The sequence below is a fragment of the Sceloporus occidentalis genome, unplaced genomic scaffold, assembly GCF_023333645.1.
Source record: "Sceloporus occidentalis isolate IW3139 unplaced genomic scaffold, rSceOcc1.0.p SCAF_3, whole genome shotgun sequence".
In the NCBI taxonomy this organism is placed as follows: Eukaryota; Metazoa; Chordata; class Lepidosauria; order Squamata; family Phrynosomatidae; genus Sceloporus; species Sceloporus occidentalis.
The window spans coordinates 23,872,060-23,894,489 of NW_028316983.1; the positions used below are offsets into that span (position 1 = coordinate 23,872,060).

General features: G+C 41.0%; 1 protein-coding gene across 1 annotated transcript in view; it reads left to right on the forward strand.

Annotated features, from left to right (window-relative positions):
• The first annotated feature begins 646 nt into the window (after positions 1 to 646).
• NFATC2 (nuclear factor of activated T cells 2) overlaps positions 647 to 22,430 on the forward strand; it is a 161,514-nt gene continuing 139,730 nt past the window's right edge. The window contains exons 1-2 of the mRNA XM_089518501.1: positions 647 to 1,004; positions 20,341 to 21,370. Of these exons, the coding sequence (XP_089374627.1) occupies positions 842 to 1,004; positions 20,341 to 21,370 (1,193 nt within the window). The 5' untranslated portion in view covers positions 647 to 841. The remainder of the gene's footprint in view (positions 1,005 to 20,340; positions 21,371 to 22,430) is intronic.

Below are 22,430 nucleotides of genomic sequence, written 5' to 3' on the forward strand. Positions count from 1 at the left end.
GTTCCAGGCAAGGCTATATTGTTTTCATGGGGTGGTTTTATGGATTGTTGTTATTATTATTATTATTATTATTATTATTATTTTAAAAACACTTTTGCATATTTCCGGCAATGTTATATTGCTTTAGTGGGGTGATTTTAACATCATGATCATCCTCATTATTCTACATTGCCTTTCTCTGTGAGCCGCCTTGGGTCCCTTGCAGGGAGAAAGGTGACATAGAAATGAAACCAACAAACACCAAGCATCATCATCACCATCATCATCATAATCATCAATTTATATAGCGCTGTAGCATTTGCACAGCGCTTCACATAACATAATAAGGAACCAAGGAAGTCGACTGAAGCATAGGAAAGCTCCTGCTGCCAACTTCTTTCTTTCAATGCGATGGAATTCTGGGTATGGTCGTTGCTTGAGCCATGCCAATTAAAGTGATCTCATCCCGGATTAAACCTGCAGTGTGGATGCAAGCCTGATTCCTTCCTCCTCCTCCTCCTCCTCCTGCTCCTCCCAGTCGCAGGTGGCGGCGTAGTAGAGCAGGAAGTGGCCACTACTGTGTAGCTTGCCAATAAAGTCACACTTGTTTGGGGTGTGAAAGTGCAGCAAAGAGGCTGGGCAGAGTGGCTCCATCCTTGCCAGGCAAAAAGGCACCTGCCAGGTTTGCAGATCTGCAGGAGCAGAAAGAGAGAGACACACCTGAGCTGGGAGAGCAATTGCAACTGAGCAATCGTTGGGGCTTTTCTTTCCCCCTCCTCCCTTACTATCTTTGCAAAGAGAAAGTGTGCCTTTCCCTTTCCTCTCCTCCTCTGCCACTTTGTTGCAAGAAACCAAGGCGGAGATGGCTTCTAGTCCCAACGATCCGGAGCCAAATTCTTCCCAAGCTGGGGATCCAGATCCCCATCCCAACCTCAGCCCCCAAGAAGAAGAAGAAGAAGAAGAAGAAGAAGAGCTGGACTTCTCGATTTTGTTTGACTATGACTATGCCAGCCCTATAGCAGCAGGTTGGTGGCTCTTGCCTCTCTGCTCTTGAATAGTGGGAATAGTCTGAACGTTAAGACTCATCGCTGTTGTGAAAACGGAATGGTCTGAAAGGACCAGCTAGGGTCTTGTATCATTTCGTGGGTTTAAATTTATTTAAAAAATCTTTTAAATTGTATGTTTATTCTTTTCATAATAATAATATTTATAATAATAATAATAAATAAATAATATTTAATCATCCACCTGAGTCCCAATTCTGGGGAAAGGGCAGGATACAAATAATAATAATAATAATAATAATAATAATAATGGTTTTATTGGTTTTTTGTTTTAATGGTTTTAATGGTTTATGATTTTTTTTGCAGTATATAGTATACTATATTTATTATGGTATAGTTGGGGGGAGGGAAGTAGTAGAATGCATTTTATTATATGTTGTATTCTATTGGATATTGTAAGCCACCTTGATCCTGCGGGAGAGGCGGCATATAAATAAATATGTTATTATTATTATTATTATTATTATTACATACATTTATTCTGAAGATGCTTGGATTTCAAAATTCAGATCTTTCTTAGAATGGAAGTTGGCTTGATGGAGGCAAGGTGCAGGGATAGTGTTCTTTTTAGCTTGGAATAATAATAATAATCTTATTTTTTGTTGTTGTTGTGTGCCTTTAAGTAATTTCTAACTCAAGGCAACCATAAGGCAGGGTGACAATCGTCCTCCTTTTCCAGGCCATGTCCTACATTTCAGCCTTCTGTCCAGGAGGAGTTTCAACACGTCTTCCACTTGGAGCATGACTTTATATTTATAGGAGTGTTTGTGAGTTTTTTGTTTGGCAATGCCCTACATTTTTTCCGGAGTGTCCTACATTTTCAGGTGTCTTGCCCTCCTTTTGGGTATGAGATCTGCTTGCTCTGCCCCGAGACAAACTTATCATGGGGTTTTCTTGGCTGGTTTCTTCGGAGGGGGTTTTCCGTTGCCATCCTCTGAGGCTGAGAGAATGTGACTTGCCTCAGGTCAACCAATGGCTGAGCCGAACTTGAACCCTGTTCTCTAGAGTCCAGTGCTCAGGCCACTATGCCACACTGGCTCTGTTAGTATATTATTTAGCCTGGTATAAAATTTTATTGTCTTCCTCCATGGCCTTTGTGGTCTCTTGCAACTCTGTGATTCTATGATAAAGCTGGGTGCCTGGAATAAAATAATGTTTCTTTAGTACTTGACTGAAGAACTAACTGTAACTGAGTAAGAGGCAGGTTGGACTGCACTGTACAGGGGAATGTGTATGTGTCTGTGTGTGTGTTTGCTGTTAACCCTAAAGAGGGCAGTAGGGAAGCATTACAATATTAGTTGGGAATCAGCTGCAAGCTAGCATCCCTTCCTTCCATCAGACAGACGCAGATAAGAAAGTCTTTGCATTTGTCTCTGTCACGCAGAGTGATAGACGATCAAACATTCTAAGTGCTGAGGTTCTTCTAGGATGAACTTATTTGGAGTGAGAATGACAAAAATTATACCTGCCAAGAACAAAAAGAGAAAGAGAGATAAAATATCCTGTTGTGGGTATTGTCGCACCCACAAAAGACTGTTCGTTGCCAGTTTTGGCTACTGTAAATATTTATGTACAAGTAATGGTGCAACTAACACATATCTGGAGATTGTTCCCCCCCCCACCTTCAGTATTGTACATTGATAGCAACCATCATTTGCATGATAGGTACTGGAGTTATAATACAAAGTACAGGGTCCGTAGGGTCTGGTTTCTGTAGTGATGATAATAGTGTGGAAATAATTGTTGGGTCATGGTTGACATCTGCTAAATATAGGTTGCTATAATCTTAATAGATACCCAATGTACCAGTCTGACTTGGCTCGGCGGGCATGACGGCTGTTTTGTTAGAGTTGTAAGTTGTCAAAGAATGTCTGGTTACTACAATACCCTCTTCTTTGGAGGTCTTTCACAACAACAACAACAATGACAACAACAACAAATATTTCACCCACCTCTCCCCATGGATCGAGGCGGGGGACAATATCAAATAACAGACAAGCAACATCAGTTAAAAACAAACACATCATTTAAAATACGCATTAGTTTAAAAGGACAAATAAGATGTGCACATATTAAAATAATCGCTATCTAAAATTCATCATTTAAAATGCACAATTTTAAAAATCCTCTGGATTAGCCTGCCAGAAGAAACTGGTCTTATATGGTCTTTTGAATTCAGATAGATTATTTAGCTGTTGAATCTCTTCCAGCAGGTTATTCCACAGTCTAGGAGTGGCTAAAGATTGATATTTGGTATGGTATTTTGTGTTTGCAATATTTTAAATGGCCTGTTTCCAACTATTTGTTTACTTGCTTGCAAACACATTGGCCACTTTCCTGCATGTGGGATGGAAGAGGATATATAACAGTATTACAGTGTTTTTGAACTGCACTAGAAACTGATGATGTTGTACAGTGCTCTTTATGAAATGACATAGCCAAAGGTAGATTTTTGGCTTTATTACTGCAATAAATAAGGCAATCTTTGAAATAATATATTATATATGTTTCAACTCGAGTATATGTTAAAAGACTGTTTACTGTTTTCTTCTCAATGCAGACTGGAGAAAATATAACTGAATATGATTTATTGTACTTGGAATTATATTTGCACTTTGACTTCAAATCTTGCTTATTTCTGTGATTCCTAAGGGTACGTCATGAATTTCAAGCATATTGTACTATTGCTAAGAAGACTATCATGAATCCCCTGATGAATGAATGAAAGCAATAAGCACACCTATGAGTAATCTAAAATGGTATATACTTACTGCACCAGAACCGTGCCTGGGAATATCTTTTCTGGTACTGTACAATAAAAGCAACTGTAGTTGCAGATTTGCATTTTCAGTGATGGTCCCAGAGAAGTTGGCACACATAATATTTTTGCATCACTAATACAAAGATTCAGTTAAACAGTAAACCTGATCTAGAGGTAGCTGACGTCTGGAAATTTGTTTATGCTTGGTTTTGAAGAGGAGATGTTAAAGTTCATTTTCTCATCATATCTCCTTGTTTTTCTGGAAGAACTAAGATTTTTTTTAAAAGTAACCCCCTTAACAGCAAAAGCAATACTTTAAACTCAACAGGGAGAAAGCCCAGTTGAATTCAGTGCAAATTTAGAGAAGATATGCAAATAATTTTCTTGCAAATTCCTTTTACCTCTCTAATCTTGTTCAGGATGATGAATAAAATGATCACTTCTCTTGTGAGATTGGAAATAACAGAACTGAACTACATTTGTTGTTGCTCTTGTGTACCTTCAGATAATTTCCAGCTTATGGCAACCCTATCATTTTTCTGGGACTGAGAGTATGTGACTCACCCAAGGTCATCGAGTGGGTTTCCATGACCCAGTGGGTAATCGATCCTGTATCTCCATAGTCCCAGTCCTACACTCAAACTACTATGCCATGCTAGCTTTCAGTTGTCCCACTTTATGTGAGGGGAAAAGGTTCCAAAACCTTGCCTTGGATGGCTGAAACCATGGATAGTACTGAACCCTATACTGTAATGTTTTCGTACTGAGATTGACTACGGGTAACTGAAACTATGGGGAGCAAAAACACACATAAAAGGGGACTACATTATATGTTTGGACTGTGGCTGACTATAGGTAACTGAAATCATGGAAAGTAAAACCATGGTAGGGTGGATTACTGTAGTCACTACATTTCAGCTTAATTTACCTCCTGGGAGGTTTCTTAGAAAACACCATATGCCTATTCTTTGATACCCAACAAAGGGAATTAATCATAATAATCTGTATTATCCCTGAAACAAAATGTATGTATGCAAGTACTGGATGGAAGACAGTGAAGGGACAGTTACAACTCATAGTGCAGTCATAGTTTCTTGTCCCTACCCAGTGCTTGTAGTGCTTCATATTAAAATAAAATTTTTGAAGATGTGATAGACTTAAATTGAAAAAAGATGTGTGGCTCTGGAGTCTGCCAGTGCATGTAAGTGCACAACCTTTATTTTGAATATATATATATATATATATATATATATAGAGAGAGAGAGAGAGAGAGAGAGAGAGAGTGTACACACACACACACACACACACACACAGATACATACATATAGTAAAGCAGAATTCAATGGGAAAGATGCTAGCTCTTTGGAAGTGTTCTTTGGTTAAAGAGCTCTCTTGTACATTTTTTTTTCTACATGACATGACATTTCCTCATCAATGAAATGAAAATACATAGGGCATTGCTTATGTTTTCCCTTCTACATGGAAATTATGACCAAGTGGGAAAGTCTTCATGTGTGAAGAGCGCAGGTTGTAGAATGGGAAGAAAACCTGTTACCAAGGCAGGCCTGATAAATAATTCTATTTTAAAAAAACTATGGGCTCGAAGAGACAGGTCAAAATAAAACTGCTTCGGGTCACTTTGGAGGTATGCTGTTTAATGACACATGCATCTTAAGAATCTAGAAGCTGTGCCAAAGTGCGGCTTTGGCATGGCTTCTGGCCTTTTAGGACGCGTGCAGCATTTAAACCGCATATCTCCAAAGTGACCCGAAGCAGCTTTATTTTGGCCTGTCTGTTCAGGCCCTATGTTAAGTTTACAAAAAAAGTTAGTGTAAGTTAATGAGTAAGAAATTGTGACATTGAGCTGAAATGTCCCATGTTCAATTTTTTTCCTCTGTTACTAAGGGCTTGTCTATACAAGGGGGAAAAACTGATCCCCCCCCTTATGAATTGGGCATGATAAGGTCATATGATACGTGGCTTTATCCCCGAATCTAGTATGATGAGGCCACATGATGTCTGCCGCTATCTGCACCAAATGTGGGTGAGTACCACCTTGTGTGTGCATTGTGTGCCTTCAAGTCTTTTCCAATTTATGGTGACCCTAAGGTGAATCCATCATTAGGTTTTCTTGGTAAGATTTGTTCAGAGGAAGTTGGCCATTGCCTTCCCCTGAGGTTGAGAGCATGTGATCTGCCCAAGGACATACAGTAGGTTTTATAGCTGAGCTGGGAATTGTCCATAGTCTCCAGAGTTGTAGGGGTTATTCAGATAGTGAAAATAATCCAGGATATATCCGAGTTGAATCTCCATTGTTCACATGCATCCCAAATGCCCCCAATTAAGGGGTTTTTTTTTGGGGGGGGGAGATTGCCAAAAACTCCACTTAATCTTTGATAATCGATATAAAAGTTTTTCCCCAAGCTTTTTAAAAAGATCTGCATTGTCAGTAATCTGAATAACCAATGTGAATAGACCCAAATAGACCCTGGATAAAACATTGCATGCCTTGAATGTGTTCTGAATGCATTTGCATAGTCGACAACCATGTTTATTTGAATGCTTGCACATGTGAGCAATGATGCGGTTCCATAGGATGAATAACAAACCCAGAATGGCTGAGTGAGATAATTTGCATTGTCGCACTAAAAAGCCTGACACCTGAATGACCCCATAGTCCAACTCTCAAACCACTACGCCACACTGGCTCTCAGTACCACCTTAACCTGGGTTTTAAAAATTCAATTTTCTCCAGAGTTTGCAGGATCAGTCCCAGATTTGGGGTGTAGTGGGTGGGGAGGCAGGACAGATTGCTACCTAGCAGTCACCACCATGTACCACAATGTATAGGCCAGTTCCTGGCCTGGAACAGCTACGGAAAAGTTTTTCCTTCGTTGGCGTCACTGCTGGTGCTGGCATACTGATGCACAGCTGCTTGCTCTGAGGTCAGAAATGAGGTGCCCAGATCAAAGCAGCACCAAGGAGAGAAAAACATTTTTGTCATTGTACTGGTCTGGGAACTGGCCTAGACAAGTTAAATGGTGGCATCTGCCAGGCCGCTATCCATCCTAGCTCTGCTGGGGAGCTGACAAAGGAAAAGGAGCAATGGTGGACCAAAGCAACATCTGGATGCAGGGACACATGTAGATATCTAGCCACTGTCCCTGCAGAAAAACAGGTGTGGTTCCAGGGTGGCTGCAGGTAGAACAGGTTGGGAAGTCCATTTGGACTTTTGACCCTTGTGTTAAGTAGCCCTAACTCACCTTGTGGCATCCTTTCCAGGTTTATATGTGTCTCTGGTTGCTGTTTTGTCTACTCAGGAGAAAACAATGGTTTCAATAGATTTTACATCTAAGTAAAGATGGATAGAATATCAGTGACAGTAGTGCTGCAATAACTAAAGGCAGGGATATTGACTCGAGCATTTTCAAGCAGAAATCTGTTGTTTGGTTTAGCAGTTGTGCAATGTGTGCATGTTTAAAATAGGAAGAGAAATTGTTATGGCATGGGAGAAAAGGCATTGGATTTTGATCACTGAGACCAGCATTTAGATCTCTGCTTTTGGTGACTTTGGGACATTCACTCTTCAGCCTTCTGGGTTGTAGTGAATTCAAAATAGGGAGGGTTATGCACATTACCTGAGCTTTCAGGAGGAAGAGTAGAATCAAGTTGTTACAAAGTTAATGTAAAGATTGTATGTCAACAGTGTGAAATGTTTTAACCTAGTACTAATGGTGAAAGGAATACGAGTTGGAAGGACCATCCAGATACTGTTTTCGTTGTACTGAATGCCTGGATACCATGATAATTATTAATTCTGTGCATTTTCAAGATGGAAATAATTAGTGTAGAAGAGATCACAATGGAACATATAATCTGGAGGACATTCCTTGTCTTTCAAAAGACACTAGTATAAGTCTGTAAGTAATCCTTTGTACATCAGTGATCTTTAATGTAGTAAGATTAAAGCATGTTTACAAAGAGATGGGTTTTTTTATATATATAAAAAAGCTTCAGTCCACATGTCTTAAGTGTGCTTGGCAGTTGTAGAAGATGACTATTTTCTAAATGATGTTAGTCACATCTGAGCTGGAGCTGGTAAAATTTCCTAGTTTTTGGATGATAACCAGAAATGAAACCACAGGAGGGGTTAAGACCCCAGACTTTCTTTGTTTTTCTTCTAGGGTTGCAGTCTTGCCCTAAAGAGATCTCTCAAATGAAAGGGGAGAGTGGAAACATTTGTGCCTCTATGCATATAGTTTTATGGCTCTTTCACATGTGTACATGGAAGTCTGAAAGAGCATGAGGTTACTTATGGTGTGAATGGACCACTACTGACCTAGCACTACAAATGGAGGCCTGAATCATACTCTTAGTCCCAATTAGGGTAGAACCATTGAATAAATAGAATTTTCATACATGTATATACTAGTGTGGCATAGTGGTTTAAGTGTTGGATTACGATTCTAGAGACCAAAGTTCGATTCCTAGCTTGGCCATGAAACCCACTAGGTGACCTTTAGCAAATCACATACTCTCAACCTCAGGGGAAGTAATGGCAAACCTCCTCTGAACAAATCTTGCCAAGAAAACCCCATGACAGGTTTGCTTAAAGGCCCCTATAAGTTGGAAATTACTTGATACATACAGCGCACACACACACACACACACACACACACACACACACCTAGAATTCAACAGCTGCTGATTCAATAAGGTTATCATAGCTGAGACTAACCAACAGTATTCTGACTAGATTTTTCATGTTGTTTATCACCTCAGCTACTCCACTCTCATGGGAAGTCGGTTCACACCTTTGACAAGCAGTCAGCTAGCCAGCACTGAGACATCAAGTGCAGGCGTGTAGAAGGAAAAGCACTAAGATGAAGATTCTCAATTAATTTATTATTTATTTATTTGTATGCTGCCTTTCTCCAGAGTGGGACCCAAGGTGGCTCACAAAAAGAACTGATTATTAACCTAACAATAACATTTAAAAACCGGTAACCGGTATATGCTTTCGTAGACTTAGTCTGCTTCCCCAGACTGAGTCTGTGAAAGATATGTTACAACTCGTTTTGCACACTTGACAAAATAAAGCTGAGATGCAGTGAGAGAGAAGCAGCCTTTTACTTGCCTCTCCTTATGCTGTCAAAGCAGTTATGTTCTCTTCCTGAGGGAGACAGTTGTAAAAGCTTGTCTTTGTCATGCTGGAAAAATCTGTTTGACAAAAGGCATGCTTTTGTGACCATCTCCCTCGGGAAGGGGAACAAAAGTGCAATGACAGCATATAGGCAAAGGGAATGCCATTTCTCTCTTGCTGCATTTTGGGTTCTTTTTTCATGGGATAAGGCTCTTGACTCAAAGGTGCTACAAGATGCCCTTGTATACTGATATTCCAGACTGATATAGCTATGACTCTGAATTTAAAAAGCAATTTAAAATGATCATATTAAAACAGAATAAAATCATTTAAAAGGCATACAAAAGTTAAAAAAATAAAGCACCCCCCAAAAGGAAGTTTCCTGCTTATACATCAAAAGCCTGCTTAAACAAAAAGGTCTTTCCCTGCCAGTGAAAGAAGTGCAAGGAGGGGGCCAGTCTAGCCTCCCTCAGAAGGGATTGGCACACTCTCATATCTTCTCTATGACATGATGATGATGGAATCAAGAAAAAGCACTCCACTATAGATCTTAAGATTCTGGCAGGTTCATATGAGTTAGAGGAGTACAGTCGGCCCTCCATATCCATGGATTCTTTATCCACAGATCCAACAAGCCACAACTTCAAAATATTTGTGTGTGTGTGTGTGTGTGTGTATTCCATAAAGCAAACCTGGATTTTGTCATTTTATATAAGGGACACCATTTTATTATGCCATGGAATATAATGGGAATTGCGTATCCATGAATTTTGGTATCTACAGGGGGTCCTGGAACCAAATCCCAGTGGATACCAAGGGCCCACTGTAATTAGTCATGCTAAATTGTATTCACTTTACTGAGAGACTGTAATTTACTGTGCGGAATTTCTTGTTCCCATCTTCCATATTACAGTTTGACTCTCAGATGCATTAAATATCTCTTCTGTTCTCAGGAGACTCTCATTAGGCAAGTCCTGGGCTATAGGACCAGAGGGTTGCATTGGGAAAGGAAGTCACGTAGAGGCATGTTGTAGGAGTAAGATTCAAGTCACGAGTCCCACTTTTATACTGGGTGCATTCCCCACCCCACAAAGCATGTGTAAACTGCCTCCACCCAATTACCTCCCCCCACTGTAGTCCCTATTCCTGGACTTTATTGAGCATCCATAAATCCTCAGGAGAAGATGGAAGAGGTAGTGGGCAGCAGTAGCAGGGTTCTGCATTGCTAAAAGAAAGAATGGGGAACGCCTCTTGCATGAGCATCCTAGTGCAAGCACTGCATTGGATGCAAACCAGTGTACAGGTAAAAACCAAGGTGCACATACATGTGAGTTTATCACAGTTGCCTCTGCTAAACTGACTGGTCTAGAAGGCAGCATCATTCAGCACTGAAGTTGGAATGGCAAAGAGTTGGGGGGGGATTTCTCTTCTAGCAACTGCCCATGTGCTTTCTATTGCATAATCTCTGGATTTTTAGGAGTACTAAATGCTAGGAATAAACAATAGATGGCTGTAAATATCATATCATGCTTATTGGTATCCAGAGTAACTGGCTAGCTTCTGCTAGAAGCAGAATACTGTGATAGATGAATGTTTTGTCTGGCTCAACAGGCCAGTTTTTATGCTACAACTGTCATCCAGTGGATCTGAACAGTGATAGATAAAACAGAATACTTTCCATGCACAGCATAGGTGAACTGCAAAGTTTGCTGTCAGAAGACATAGTGAAGTCTGCCAACTGGGACAATTTTAAAAGAGTGTAAGGAAAGTTCATAGAGGATAAAACTGCCCATAGTTTATAGACACCATGGGTATATGTTACTGCTACTATTAGAGGCATAATATGTCTCTGAGATTCAATCTGGTGTAGTGATTTGAGCATTGGGTGTTGGACTAGGACTAAGTCTGGAGATCAGGGTTCAATTCCACCCTTGGCCATGGAAACCTAATGGGTGAGGTTGGGCTAGTCACACATTCTCAGCCCTAGAAAACCCTGCAATAGGGTCACCTTAGGGTTGCCATAAGTCAGACACAACTGGAAGGCAGACATCAACAAGTACATCTTTGACACCAGGAAGCTGATAATGTACTGATGTTCTTTTTGTGGGCTTCTTGTAGGTATCAGTTTGGCCACAGTGGGAACACAATGCTAGGCTAGATAAGCCTTTCATCTGATCCAGCATTGCTCTTTTAATTTTCTTATGCAAAATTTTGACTCTTGGTCTAGAAATGTTAAGCCTTTAGCCTAAAAGAATACTACTGTATTATATACTGTAGCAGAACTATAAAACTGCCATAGGTCAGGGCTATAATTTTTCTAAGCTTACTCCTCACAGAGGGTTCAAGTTGTATCTGAGCAATACCACTTCGGCTTGCATGACTAAATAGTTCTCCATATAAAATGAATAAAATAGATCCTTCCTCATAGAAGAGTAGCTAGAGAAGGAGAATACTGTGGTGAAAGAATATCCCCAGAGTCTTGTTATATATGGGGAGGGGATGCTGTCTGCAGAAGCATTCAGTTACATAACATCTCACTAGTGGTATAAGCCAAGTTTTCTTCTGCAGAAAGTTTGTCTCCATAATAAGAAACACAATAAGAAAATTCTTGTCCACAGTAACTAATCTGTGCTAGCCATCTCATACAACTGCCTGTTGAATCCTGATAAGTTATGACAGATTAAACCATTAGGCCAGGAAGTCCATACATAGAATCATAGAGTTGGAAGAGACCACAAGGACCATCCAGTCCAACACCCCCCCCCCCCCACTATGCAGGAAATCATAATTAAAGCACCCTCAACAGATGGCCATCCAGCCTTACATTTCTCCGTGTTGAAATTCATTTTGTTAGCTTTGGCCCAGCTTTCTAATCTATTAAGGTCATTTTGAATTCTGATCCTGTCCTCTGGGGTATTAGCTACTCCTCCTAGTTTGGTGTCAGTTTGTTGTAATGGTTGGAGTGTTGGACTAGGACTCTGGAAGAATGGGGTTCAAATCCCCGCTCAGCCATTGAAGCCTATTGGGTGACTATGAACCAATCACAGTTTCTCAGCCGCAGAAGCAAACCTTTTCTGAACAAATCTTGTCAGGAAAGTCCCATAATAGATTTGCTTTAGTGTCACCATAAGTCAGTTGTGACTTGAAGGCACACAACTGGTTTATTTTGTATAAGCTTTTATACATTTGATGAAGTGGGTTACAGTCCACAAAATAATATCCCAAATAAAAGTTGTTGGTCTTTAAGAAGCCACTAAACTCTTTGTTGTTTTCAATTAGGTAAGTTACTATGCTTCACATGGTACATTGAACATACTTGAAATGTGTGTTAATTGCTGCAGTTTATTCCCTTATTAGTAAGGTTGCCAGATTTCAGAGTTGCTTAATGAAACTTATAGAGACTACCCTGGTGACACTACATGAAGTAGTTCCTAGGTGTCAGGTTTTGACCCTAAAATCTCAGGGCCTTTGGCAGTCCTGGTCTGGTAACCCTTATTAATCTTAACATTAGTCTTCCTATTGATAGTGAATTATTTATTTCTTCAATATTTTCCCCTTGATTGGCCTTCTTTCTAGTGGACTCATCTAATGGGCTCGGCAAATTTCTTTCTCTTTGAGGACTCAAGATTGGCGGGGTTAAATGACAATTCCTCAACATTCTCCTGTATTCTCCTGATCATGACATTGGGCTCGTAGACTGGCCCACAGAATAAATATAGGTGATATATTACATCAAGCAACTTTGTCAGTACAAAATGCAAAAGAATGATAGCACCTAAGGATTTTCGGACTTCCCACACTCACTTTTTCACCTAAAATGGAAAGAGGAGTGAGGCCTGGAATTTGTTGTTTTGACTTCAGAGAGAGAGAGACACCAAGGATATTAATTCAATCTAAGATCTAGCTTGTGTTACTGGCAACGACAGTTAAAGCTAAAAGTTATATTGTTTTATCCTGAAATCCTGTCTTGTTACTACAGCTAAAAAGAAACATCTGCTCAGACTAATGTGAACACCTAACAATTTGGGTTTTTTTGTTTTTGTTTTTTTGTTCTGGACATTTAAAAACTCATTACTTCATATACAAGCAGTTCTGTGGTTTTGATCAGTTTTATTTTTAGGTAACTAAAAACGTAGCTTTGTGTTTTATGTTTTACAATGAAATGTAATAAAAATAAAATGAGGGTAGCCAAATGTGGTCTTCCAAATATTTTGGCATACATTCCCATCAGCTCTAGACAGCATAGTCAGTGGTGAGGAATAATGGAAGTTGCCATTCAAATAATGTTGGAGCCTCAAAGTATATTAATCATCTGTTTAAAACACCGTGGAGATTATCACACACAGACAGGATAGGAATGGGATTACTCCCCCATCCTTATCCCATCATTAACCCATCCGTGACTGCGATAGTGTGCAAGGCTTTCAAATCGTAGCACTGATCCCACCAATAATCCATCATTAAAGCAGCATTGCAGTAATGTAGACTTCCATTATTGTAAAATGCCAGCCAATGTTGCTTTAATGACATGTTAATGACGGGATCTGTGAGACATCATCTGAAAGTCTTTTGCATCACCAAGATCAATCACGCTTTCTGGATGAGTTAATGACGGGATCTGCTCAACATCTGAAAGTCCTTCCCATGATCATGCAGGAAGGACGGGACAGGAAAGGGATAACCCCCGTCTGATAATCTCCAGTGAAGCAACTTACAGGTAAATGATGTGAGTCAAAACTATTTCCACATACATCCACCACCCAAGCTCACCCCCTTTTTTTTATCCCAGGTCACAAAGCTTTTAGATTATGGATAGTTTCTTGCAATTTAAATCATTAATTTTAATAGAAGCAGGGTGTTCCTAAGTACTGTGGTATTTACCTAAAATGAAGAATACAGGTTTGCTGTAAGTGCAGTGTAAAGTCAACAACTTTGTTTTCTATTAGTTGTCTTTGTTCTTAGTAGTTTAGTTAAACACTGTCGAGATCTATGATGGTAACATGGTACAGGTTGAGTCATCCTTATTTGGAATTCTGAAATCCAAAATATTCCAAAATGGGTGGCTGAGATAGTTACACTTTTGCTTTCTGATGTTTCAGTGTACACAAGCTTTGTTTCATGCACAACATTATTTAAAATATTGTGTATAAAATCACCAAGTTATGTGTATAAGGTATATATGAAACACAAATTATGTTCATATTTAGACTTGGGTTCTATCTCCAAGATATCTCATTATGTACAGTATATGCAAATATTCCAAAATCTCAAAAACTAAGAAATCCAAAACACTTCTGGTCCCAAGCATTTTGGATAAGGGAGACTCACACTGTATCTCCAGTCTTTTGTTGAATTGTTTCATCCTAACTGGCAGGAGTACACTTAGCAGAATCTGCAGTTGCTGTGTTATTCAGAGGGAAGCCTTTCAGAAAACTACCTTCTCTGTTGAATAAGCAGGGATGCTGGCTGGTCCTCCTGTGATTTCCCGAGATGCTTTCCAAAAAAACAGTAACTGTCCCTAGTGAGCCAACTTAGGCTAGTATGATTGGCAGCTATTTGCCAATGACACACCCAGTCCTGGTAGCACTGAACTCTGGATTGCTTGATTTAAACTGGAGCCAAATAGGATAATTTAATCTTGAAAGCAGGGACTGCTATGTTTGCATCAGCTTCCTTCTCTTCCCGCTCCATAGTGAAGTCACAATGCTGCATTTGTACCATCACAACTGTTTCCATGGGTACAGACTATGATGTCACAAACATATGCATGGTGGACACACCAACCTGGACAGTGAGTCTATCCTTTTTATTGAAACTGAAGCAGTAGTGGGATTGGTGATCAGCTTCCAAGAAAAACCAATGCACTGCAATGCTGATGAATCAGTGTGTAGCACCTTTTCTGAGTCAAAACTGGACCAGTGGGTGGGACCAGAGTTATTATTTCACAAGCACCTCATTCTGCATGAAGCGTATCAATAGGAGGCATTCACTGCTTGTTTGTGATTACTTAAAGCAGTACTTCTCATGTTACATGAGCTGGGACATTGGCATTCCCCTGCATATGTGCTAGTGACTGGTACCTTATCTTATACAGTTGGCCCTCCATATCCATGGATTCTTTATCCATGGATTCAACCATCCATGGGTTGAAAATATTCTCAAAAGATATAAATTCCAAACAGCTAATGTATTTTGCTATTTTATATAAGGGACACAATTTCACTATGCAATTGTATTTAATGGGACTTGAGCATCTGTGGATTTTGGTATGCAGCTGTGCGTGTCCTGAAACCAAACCCCAGCAGACACTAAGGGCCCACTGTACCCATCGGTTACAACAGTTTCTTCTCTGGAAACTCTCTGTGGATCAGCAGCCACTGGTTCAAAGACTGGCACTAACCTCAAAGAGCCACATCATGCAAAATGAACATTTTGCATTCATGTATACCATGCCTTGGGTTATAACCATTATGGTGGTCATTTGAACAAAAGCATAGACTGAAGTTCCATTTCTCCTTTTGCTAGAAGAAGAAAAAAATGAGAGCAGTGTTTCATCCTAGGAGGCTGATATACTGTAAAGAGCCAGAGACAGCAGCTGGCAATGAGAGTCTCTGCTACGGTTAAGGCTGTAATCCTAAAAAAAAAAAAGCTTCTAACCATTTAGCATATAAACAGGAATAAACAAAACTGCCTTGTACTGCTTTAAACCAGTGATCCCTCTGGCCCAGTACATTAGTTTGACTGTGGATGTCCTGGGGCTTGGAAGGAGGTCTTTCCAAGCACTGTTACTATGCCATCTTTTTTCAAGTGGCGATACTGGGGAGCAAACCTGGGATCTTGTACATGCAAAGAATGTGCCCTACTACTGATCTATGACCGGTTTCCACTGAGCTTTGGCTAGTCTTACTAGGTTCACTTGCTAGGTTGCCTATGTCTGGTTGTCTGTCGTGAACATGAGTCACATCTGGCTGAATACTCATTAATTAAATGTATTGTTAACTGGAGTAGTTTATTTTTTTCTTTTCCATTCAGGACATCAGCATGCCACAAACAATGAACATAAATATGTACAGACTGGTGGGCTCTTTTAAAAAAATAATAATTCTAGACTGTTAATTTCTTCTGTGCTTTCTTTTTTGTTTTGTTTTACAAGGCTCTTCTAAGTATTTAAATCAGTGGGCCTCCTGTCCCTAAACAAAGGGAAGATTTAGGATTGTAGTGTTAGTTTGTACTGTGGTTTATTAATTAAGAAGAAAATAATTTCATGAATAGTGAACAAATGTAGCATACTCCCTTATGCATCATCACAAAAAAGGGGGAAAGGCATAGATTTACACAATGTTCTACTAAATTTATATGCACATTTAGAAACTGGCACGCTAACTTAAATAGCAATATGATATATCTTGCCATGTATGTTGGGGACGATAATCTCTTGTTCAGAGACAGGAGGGAGAGAGATCTAGTAGGAGGAAAAAGTGTCATAGTAGTCAGGGACACCAAACCCAGGACCAGTGGGAACTAATACTGCTGGTAGAATTTACCAAAAATGCCAAAGATCTGGGAGTAAATGTCTACTTACCCACACTACATAAGATGGCATGCATGTGATAGAATTATGGTATTTGTGTGGAAGGGCATTTTTTGCAGATTTGCACTACATGTTTTTTGGGGCCCTGAACATGTGGCCATCCTAAATATACACAGGGAAGCCTCAAAACCTAGTAAGTTTTGGGAATTCAGGAGGAGCACTTCCTCAGTCTTGTAGTTTATGGGAAAAATTTACCAAATTATATTTCATTTTCAACTCCTTACTGCTCCAGCTCCTTGCAGCACTGGAAACTGCACTTGAGGTGTTTCTAGCCTTTTAGAGCTGTTTTTCAGGGTGGTGAGTGGGTAAATGTGTATTCATGTGTGTTCAAGACAGTCCCTCTCCCATTGACAGAGTTTGTGTAGAGGCTTCTGTATCCAAAACTGGAGTGTGTCTAATTGTTTTAAGAACACAAGGAACATATACTTAATACTGAATAATTTACATGTTAGCTAGCTGGCTAATTGTAATACCATACTGTCCACTGATACCTAAACATAATAGTTGACTGCATATCCTCCAGTATTTTACAGCTGAAAATCAGGACACGTATAGTCAAAAGGGTGTACTTAGGCAACAAGATGATAAAAGCAATTAATGGAGAAGAACAGGAAAACTCTGTTTTAAATACAGTAGATAAACCCTTGAATTCATAGGCTGAGTATAGAAAGGCCCGGGGAAAAGGGGGGGAAAGCCAAATGGGTCTGTGAAAGGCAACACTTGGCCCCTTCCTCGTCTCTCCCCTTTTTTACATTTTAAACACTTTTTGTAGCAATTGAACTAAGCTGAGGACAAAGAAAGAGGTGGGAGGAGAAGAGAGAAACCAGGACATTTGTAAAGCAGCTGAAAAAGTGGGATAGCTAGGGTTGCCATAACCCGGCTGCAACCGGGTTTTTCCCAGTTTTGGTGGCACCTGCCCGCTCCCGGCACGGGTGCCATCCAAAAACCGGGTAAAGCCCGGTTGCAGCGGGGTTGCGGAGCAACCTGGGGGGCCTCGCTGCCCTCCTCCTCCTCCACTGCACATGGCCGCGCGTAGGAAGAGGATGACAGCGAGGCCTGGGGCGGAGGAGGCTGCAGGGAGGTGGCGCCTCCTGCGCGCAGCCGCGCCAACCTCCCCGCCTCCCTGCAGCCTCCTCCCTCCTTCCTGGCCTCCGCGGAGGCCAGGAAGGAGGCGAGGCCCCGGCGATCACCGGCAGCCTCGCGCCTTCCTCCTCGGCCTCTGCGGAGGCCGGGGAAGGAAGGGAGGCCTCGGCGATCGCCCGTGGCCTGGCCCTTCCTCCGCGGCCTCCGATCGCGGTGAGGCCCGGGGCCCAGGCAGGGAGGGAAAGCCTCCTTAAGTGGAGGCTTTCCCTCGCCGCTTGGCCTCTGCTCCCCTCCGCGGGAAAATGTAGGACAAAATTTTCAAATGTAGGACACCATTTTCTGTGTCCTACATTTGAAAATTTTGTCCTACATTTTTCCCGTTTTGGAGGTCCGGAGTTATGGCAACCCTAGGGATAGCAAGGATTTAATGGGACCATCCTTGCCAAACTTGGATAGCTGGGGGGTATGTGACTGTTTATAGTGAACAACGACAAGACACCTGATGCTAGATGAAGCCAAAAATGGAGGCAGAAAAGATAAGTATGGAGTCAGACAACAACCCCCCAGCATGTAAATCCATTATCCTAAGTTGCCCCTCCCCCACAAAAAAGTCAGAGCATAGACTAACAATAGTTTTTGATTTGTCTAATTACAGTATGAGATTTACATGTAATGGAGGCTTGTAGATTCTGTATTAAGAAAAATGATAGAACCTATTGTAGGCGACAGAAATGGTTAACATCTAGATCTGATGTGGAAATAGCTTTTCAAGACTGTGTTGCTTGCCTAATAGTTGTGATGGACATAACTCTCAAAAGAGTTTCATCCAAGTATTTGCATGGTTATTCTGCAGTGTTTTTAATCCAGGTATAAAGAAACCTACTAAACCTACCACAGTTACTTGCAGAATTAGTGAAATGCCTAATATTTGCCTGTTACAAGTACGAAGGTTTTTACAAAAGGTAAACTATCACCAATAAATAATTGATTTACATTTTTAAAGTGCGCACAACCTAGTGTGAGCACAATCATACTTTGTGTTAAGGACATTCATTTTAAGTTGGATGGCCAGTGCCAAGGGAGTTGGTTCCTGTCTGCCTGTTAGTTTGGTTTACACCAAATCTGTATTCTCTAGAACAGTGGCAAACATTTTAGAGACTGAGTGCCCAAACTGCAACCCAAAATCCATTTATTTATCGCAAAGTGCCATGTCCCTCTGACTTTCTAGTAACAAACTCTGGCAAACTCTTTGCTGAGGTGGTGGTGTGTGTGCCCACAGAGAGGGCTCTGAGTGCCACTTCTGACACTCGTGCCATAGGTTCGCCACCACTGCCCTAAAATTTGAAGGGAATATTTAGGCATGATGTGGGTTTATGACTTGTCCACATGAAACAAATAAGGAATTTGTCTCCCTCTATCAAATGAAGGAACTTTGTGATTCAAACCTAGGGATGTAATGTTTCAATAAGTTTCTTCTCAAAGGTAGCAATAAGTCATTTCAGTAATTTTCTTCCTGCTACAAAAAAAAGTCTTCAAAAACCATCCAGTTTTTGAGGGCCATTTGCAATTCAAGACTTATTCTGCACAAAATTTATACTTGGTTGTTTTACACAGAAAACAACATTTTTCTCCACAGGAAACATTTTCTGCATGGAAAATAATATTTCAACACAGGTATATTAATTCCTTCAAAAATGCTGTTTTCTGTGCAAAAATAGTTTTCTATACAAATTACCCATGTGCAATTTTTACGTAGAATAAACCTCTAGTTACAGCATTTTCTTCTTTATCATTCCATTCTCCTTTGCTCATACCTCACCTGGAGGACTGTAACCAGTTCTGAGCACTACAGTTCAAGAGGGATATTGACAAGCTGGAGTGTGTCCAGAGGAGGACAACCAAAATGTTGAAAGCTCTGAAAACCATGCCCTATTAGAAGTGGCTTAGGCATCTGGATATGTTTATCCTGGAGAAGGGAAAGTTAAGGGCTGACATGATAGCTATGTTTAAATATTTGGAGGGATGTCATATTAAGGATGGAGCAAGTTTGTTTTCTGCTGGTCCAGAGATTAGGAACTGTAGCAATGGATTTAAACTACAGAAAAAGAGATTTCACCTAAACATTAGGAAGAACGTCCTGACAGTAAAAATTGTTTGACAATGAAGTATGCTTTCTCTGAGAGTGGCGGAGTCTCCATCTTTGGAGGTTTTTAAACCAAGACTGGATTGACCATCTGTTAGGAGTGCTTTGACTGTGAGTTTCTGCATGGCAGGGGTTGGACTGGATGCCCCTTGTGGTCTCTTCCAACTCTATGGTTCTGTATTCATTTGGCCCTTCAAATGTTGTTGGGTTGAAACTTCCAGTATTCTGCACCATTAGCTATACTGGCTAGGGCTGCTGGGAGTTGCACTTCACAACATCTAGAGGATCATATGATTCCCATCCAAGTCTTATAGGGTAGGGTGAACCCTAGATAATTTGGAAGCCAGTGCAGTATTGTACAGGTTCAGCTGTTCTTGTTCTCCTGTTTTTATTTTGGGAATGATCATGCTCTGAGGCAGTCGATATATGCCTTGCACATTCAGTCAACATTAGTATGTAAAGATGCTGCAATCTTTTCCTAATGCACTATCGCTAATGCTTTCTTGTTAACCCATGATTGCTCAGCTTCTGCAGTGGTATGTCTAGTCTTAAAAGCGACCCTTCTTTTTCCAGAAGAACCGACACCTTCACATAAAATCATCAGCCCACCCTCTGGAATAACTTACCCTCATGATGATGTCTCGGATTATGGTCTGAAGCCATACCCCTTCGTTTTGCCTAGTCTTTCGGCAGATCACATGAGCCGATATGGACAGCCAGATAGTTTAGGGTCAAAATGCTACTTGGACCCTGTCAAGGCTGCAGGTCCCCCTACTTTGAGCCCTAGGATTGAGATAACACCATCTTATGAACTGATTCATTCGGGGGGTCCCTTCAGCAGCAGAGACACAGATCTATTGGTAGAGCATCAGTCCAGCTCAGCTGCCACTAGCCCAAGGTTTACCCTGCCTGTCCCTGGCTTTGAAAGCTATCGAGAACCGCTGTGCCTGAGCCCTCCTAGCAGTGGCTCCTCTGCAAGCTTCATTTCAGAGACAAATTTCTCTCCTTATACCTCACCATGTGTTTCACCAAATAATGGTCCTAGTGATGACCTTTGTCCACAATTTCAAAACACCCATGCTCATTATTCCCCCAGAACCTCTCCAATAATGTCCCCACAAGCCACCATCGTTGAGGAAACCTGCTTGGGGCCGCGCTCACCTTCACCACGTCCCAACTCACGGTCATCATCACCAGGGGCAAAGCGGAGGTACTCTTGCACTGAGCTCTACGGGAATCAGCAACCTTCTGCTTCTCCACGACAATCGAGGACCCCTTCTCCGCAGGCCTCTCCTCAGATTCCCTTGAGAGAAGACGGATCTTCAGTCACTTACACCCAGTTGTCCACTTCGTCTAGCCTCATGGATGCAATGAGCAACCTCAGCACAGATCCCATCTGCGGAGTTCCCACAAAAATATGGAGAACTAGCCCAGATCCTTCTCCGATGTCATCCCACAAAGCAAGCATGTCGTGTCATGTGCTTCCACCTATTGAATACATTGGATCCTGTGATCAGGATGATCGGAGAAACCCACCCCCAGAGTCCATCTTGCTGGTGCCACCTTCTTGGCCGAAACAACTGATGCCTGCAATACCCATCTGCAGGTAAGTAGGATGTCTATGGTCACTGTGTCTAACAATATAGAATTTGATCCTGGTTCCAAAAAAAACAAAGCAAAACCATTATGCATGTGTGGGGGATTTTTGGTATTTTTAACATTGTTTCTAAACAGCAATCACAGTACCTAAGGGAAGATTATAAAGCTTTCAATTTACACTCTCCAATAATGTGGGGGCTGCTCTTTGGGTTGCCACACAACTACTCTTTGGTACGTTAAGTAATAACATATTCTGATATACTGGGAGCTGAAAGGATCTCTGAACAAGGTTACAAGGTTTATTTGTTTTTGTATGTTTGTTTGTTTTTTACTCATGAGTCCCATCTCTATATTTGGCCAGGCCTCAGTTCAGCTCCACTCCCTGTTCCACCTTCCCTCTGACTTCTGGCTACACTGCTGGTGTTATTAATACTTGCATCGTTGCAGAGTCTTATAGCTCTCAAATTGTTCTGTGATCGGAATACCTCAATTCAAGTCTCTTCTCAGTACTGATGCCTATAGGTCTATATTCTATAGTCACATAACAACATGAGAGCCACAAGACTCTGCAACGATGATGCCTCCTCTGTTTTTCCCAACAGCCCTATGAAGTAGTTAGGGCAGCAATTAGATCAGTTATATATTGTGATCTAATTGCTGTCCTAACTACTTCACAGGGTGGGAATAACAGGGGAGGCATTTGTGCTACTGAGAACTCTTTAAAGGAGAGGCAGGATAAAATGCAATAAATCTTAGTGTTGAAATGTTAAAAAATTACCTGCTGTACCAAAAAGAACTTGTTTTAGCAAGCTCTGGGCTGTGTTTCTAGTCCCATGGCATGCTTCCTTTAGAGCAGGGCTTTAAGGGTAAAGAGCAGCACTATGTATAATATCTAGGTCTAGAGACTGACTGGTTGATATTTTAGCAATCTGGTGTGCCATGGTCTACCATAAAATCCTAGAGTAGGGACTTTAAAGGCCGTCTAATTGAGCCTCCTGATGCTAGAAATCCCTTGTTGAGGTATCTCCGATAATTGGCCATCCAGCCTCAGCTTAAAAACCTTGGGC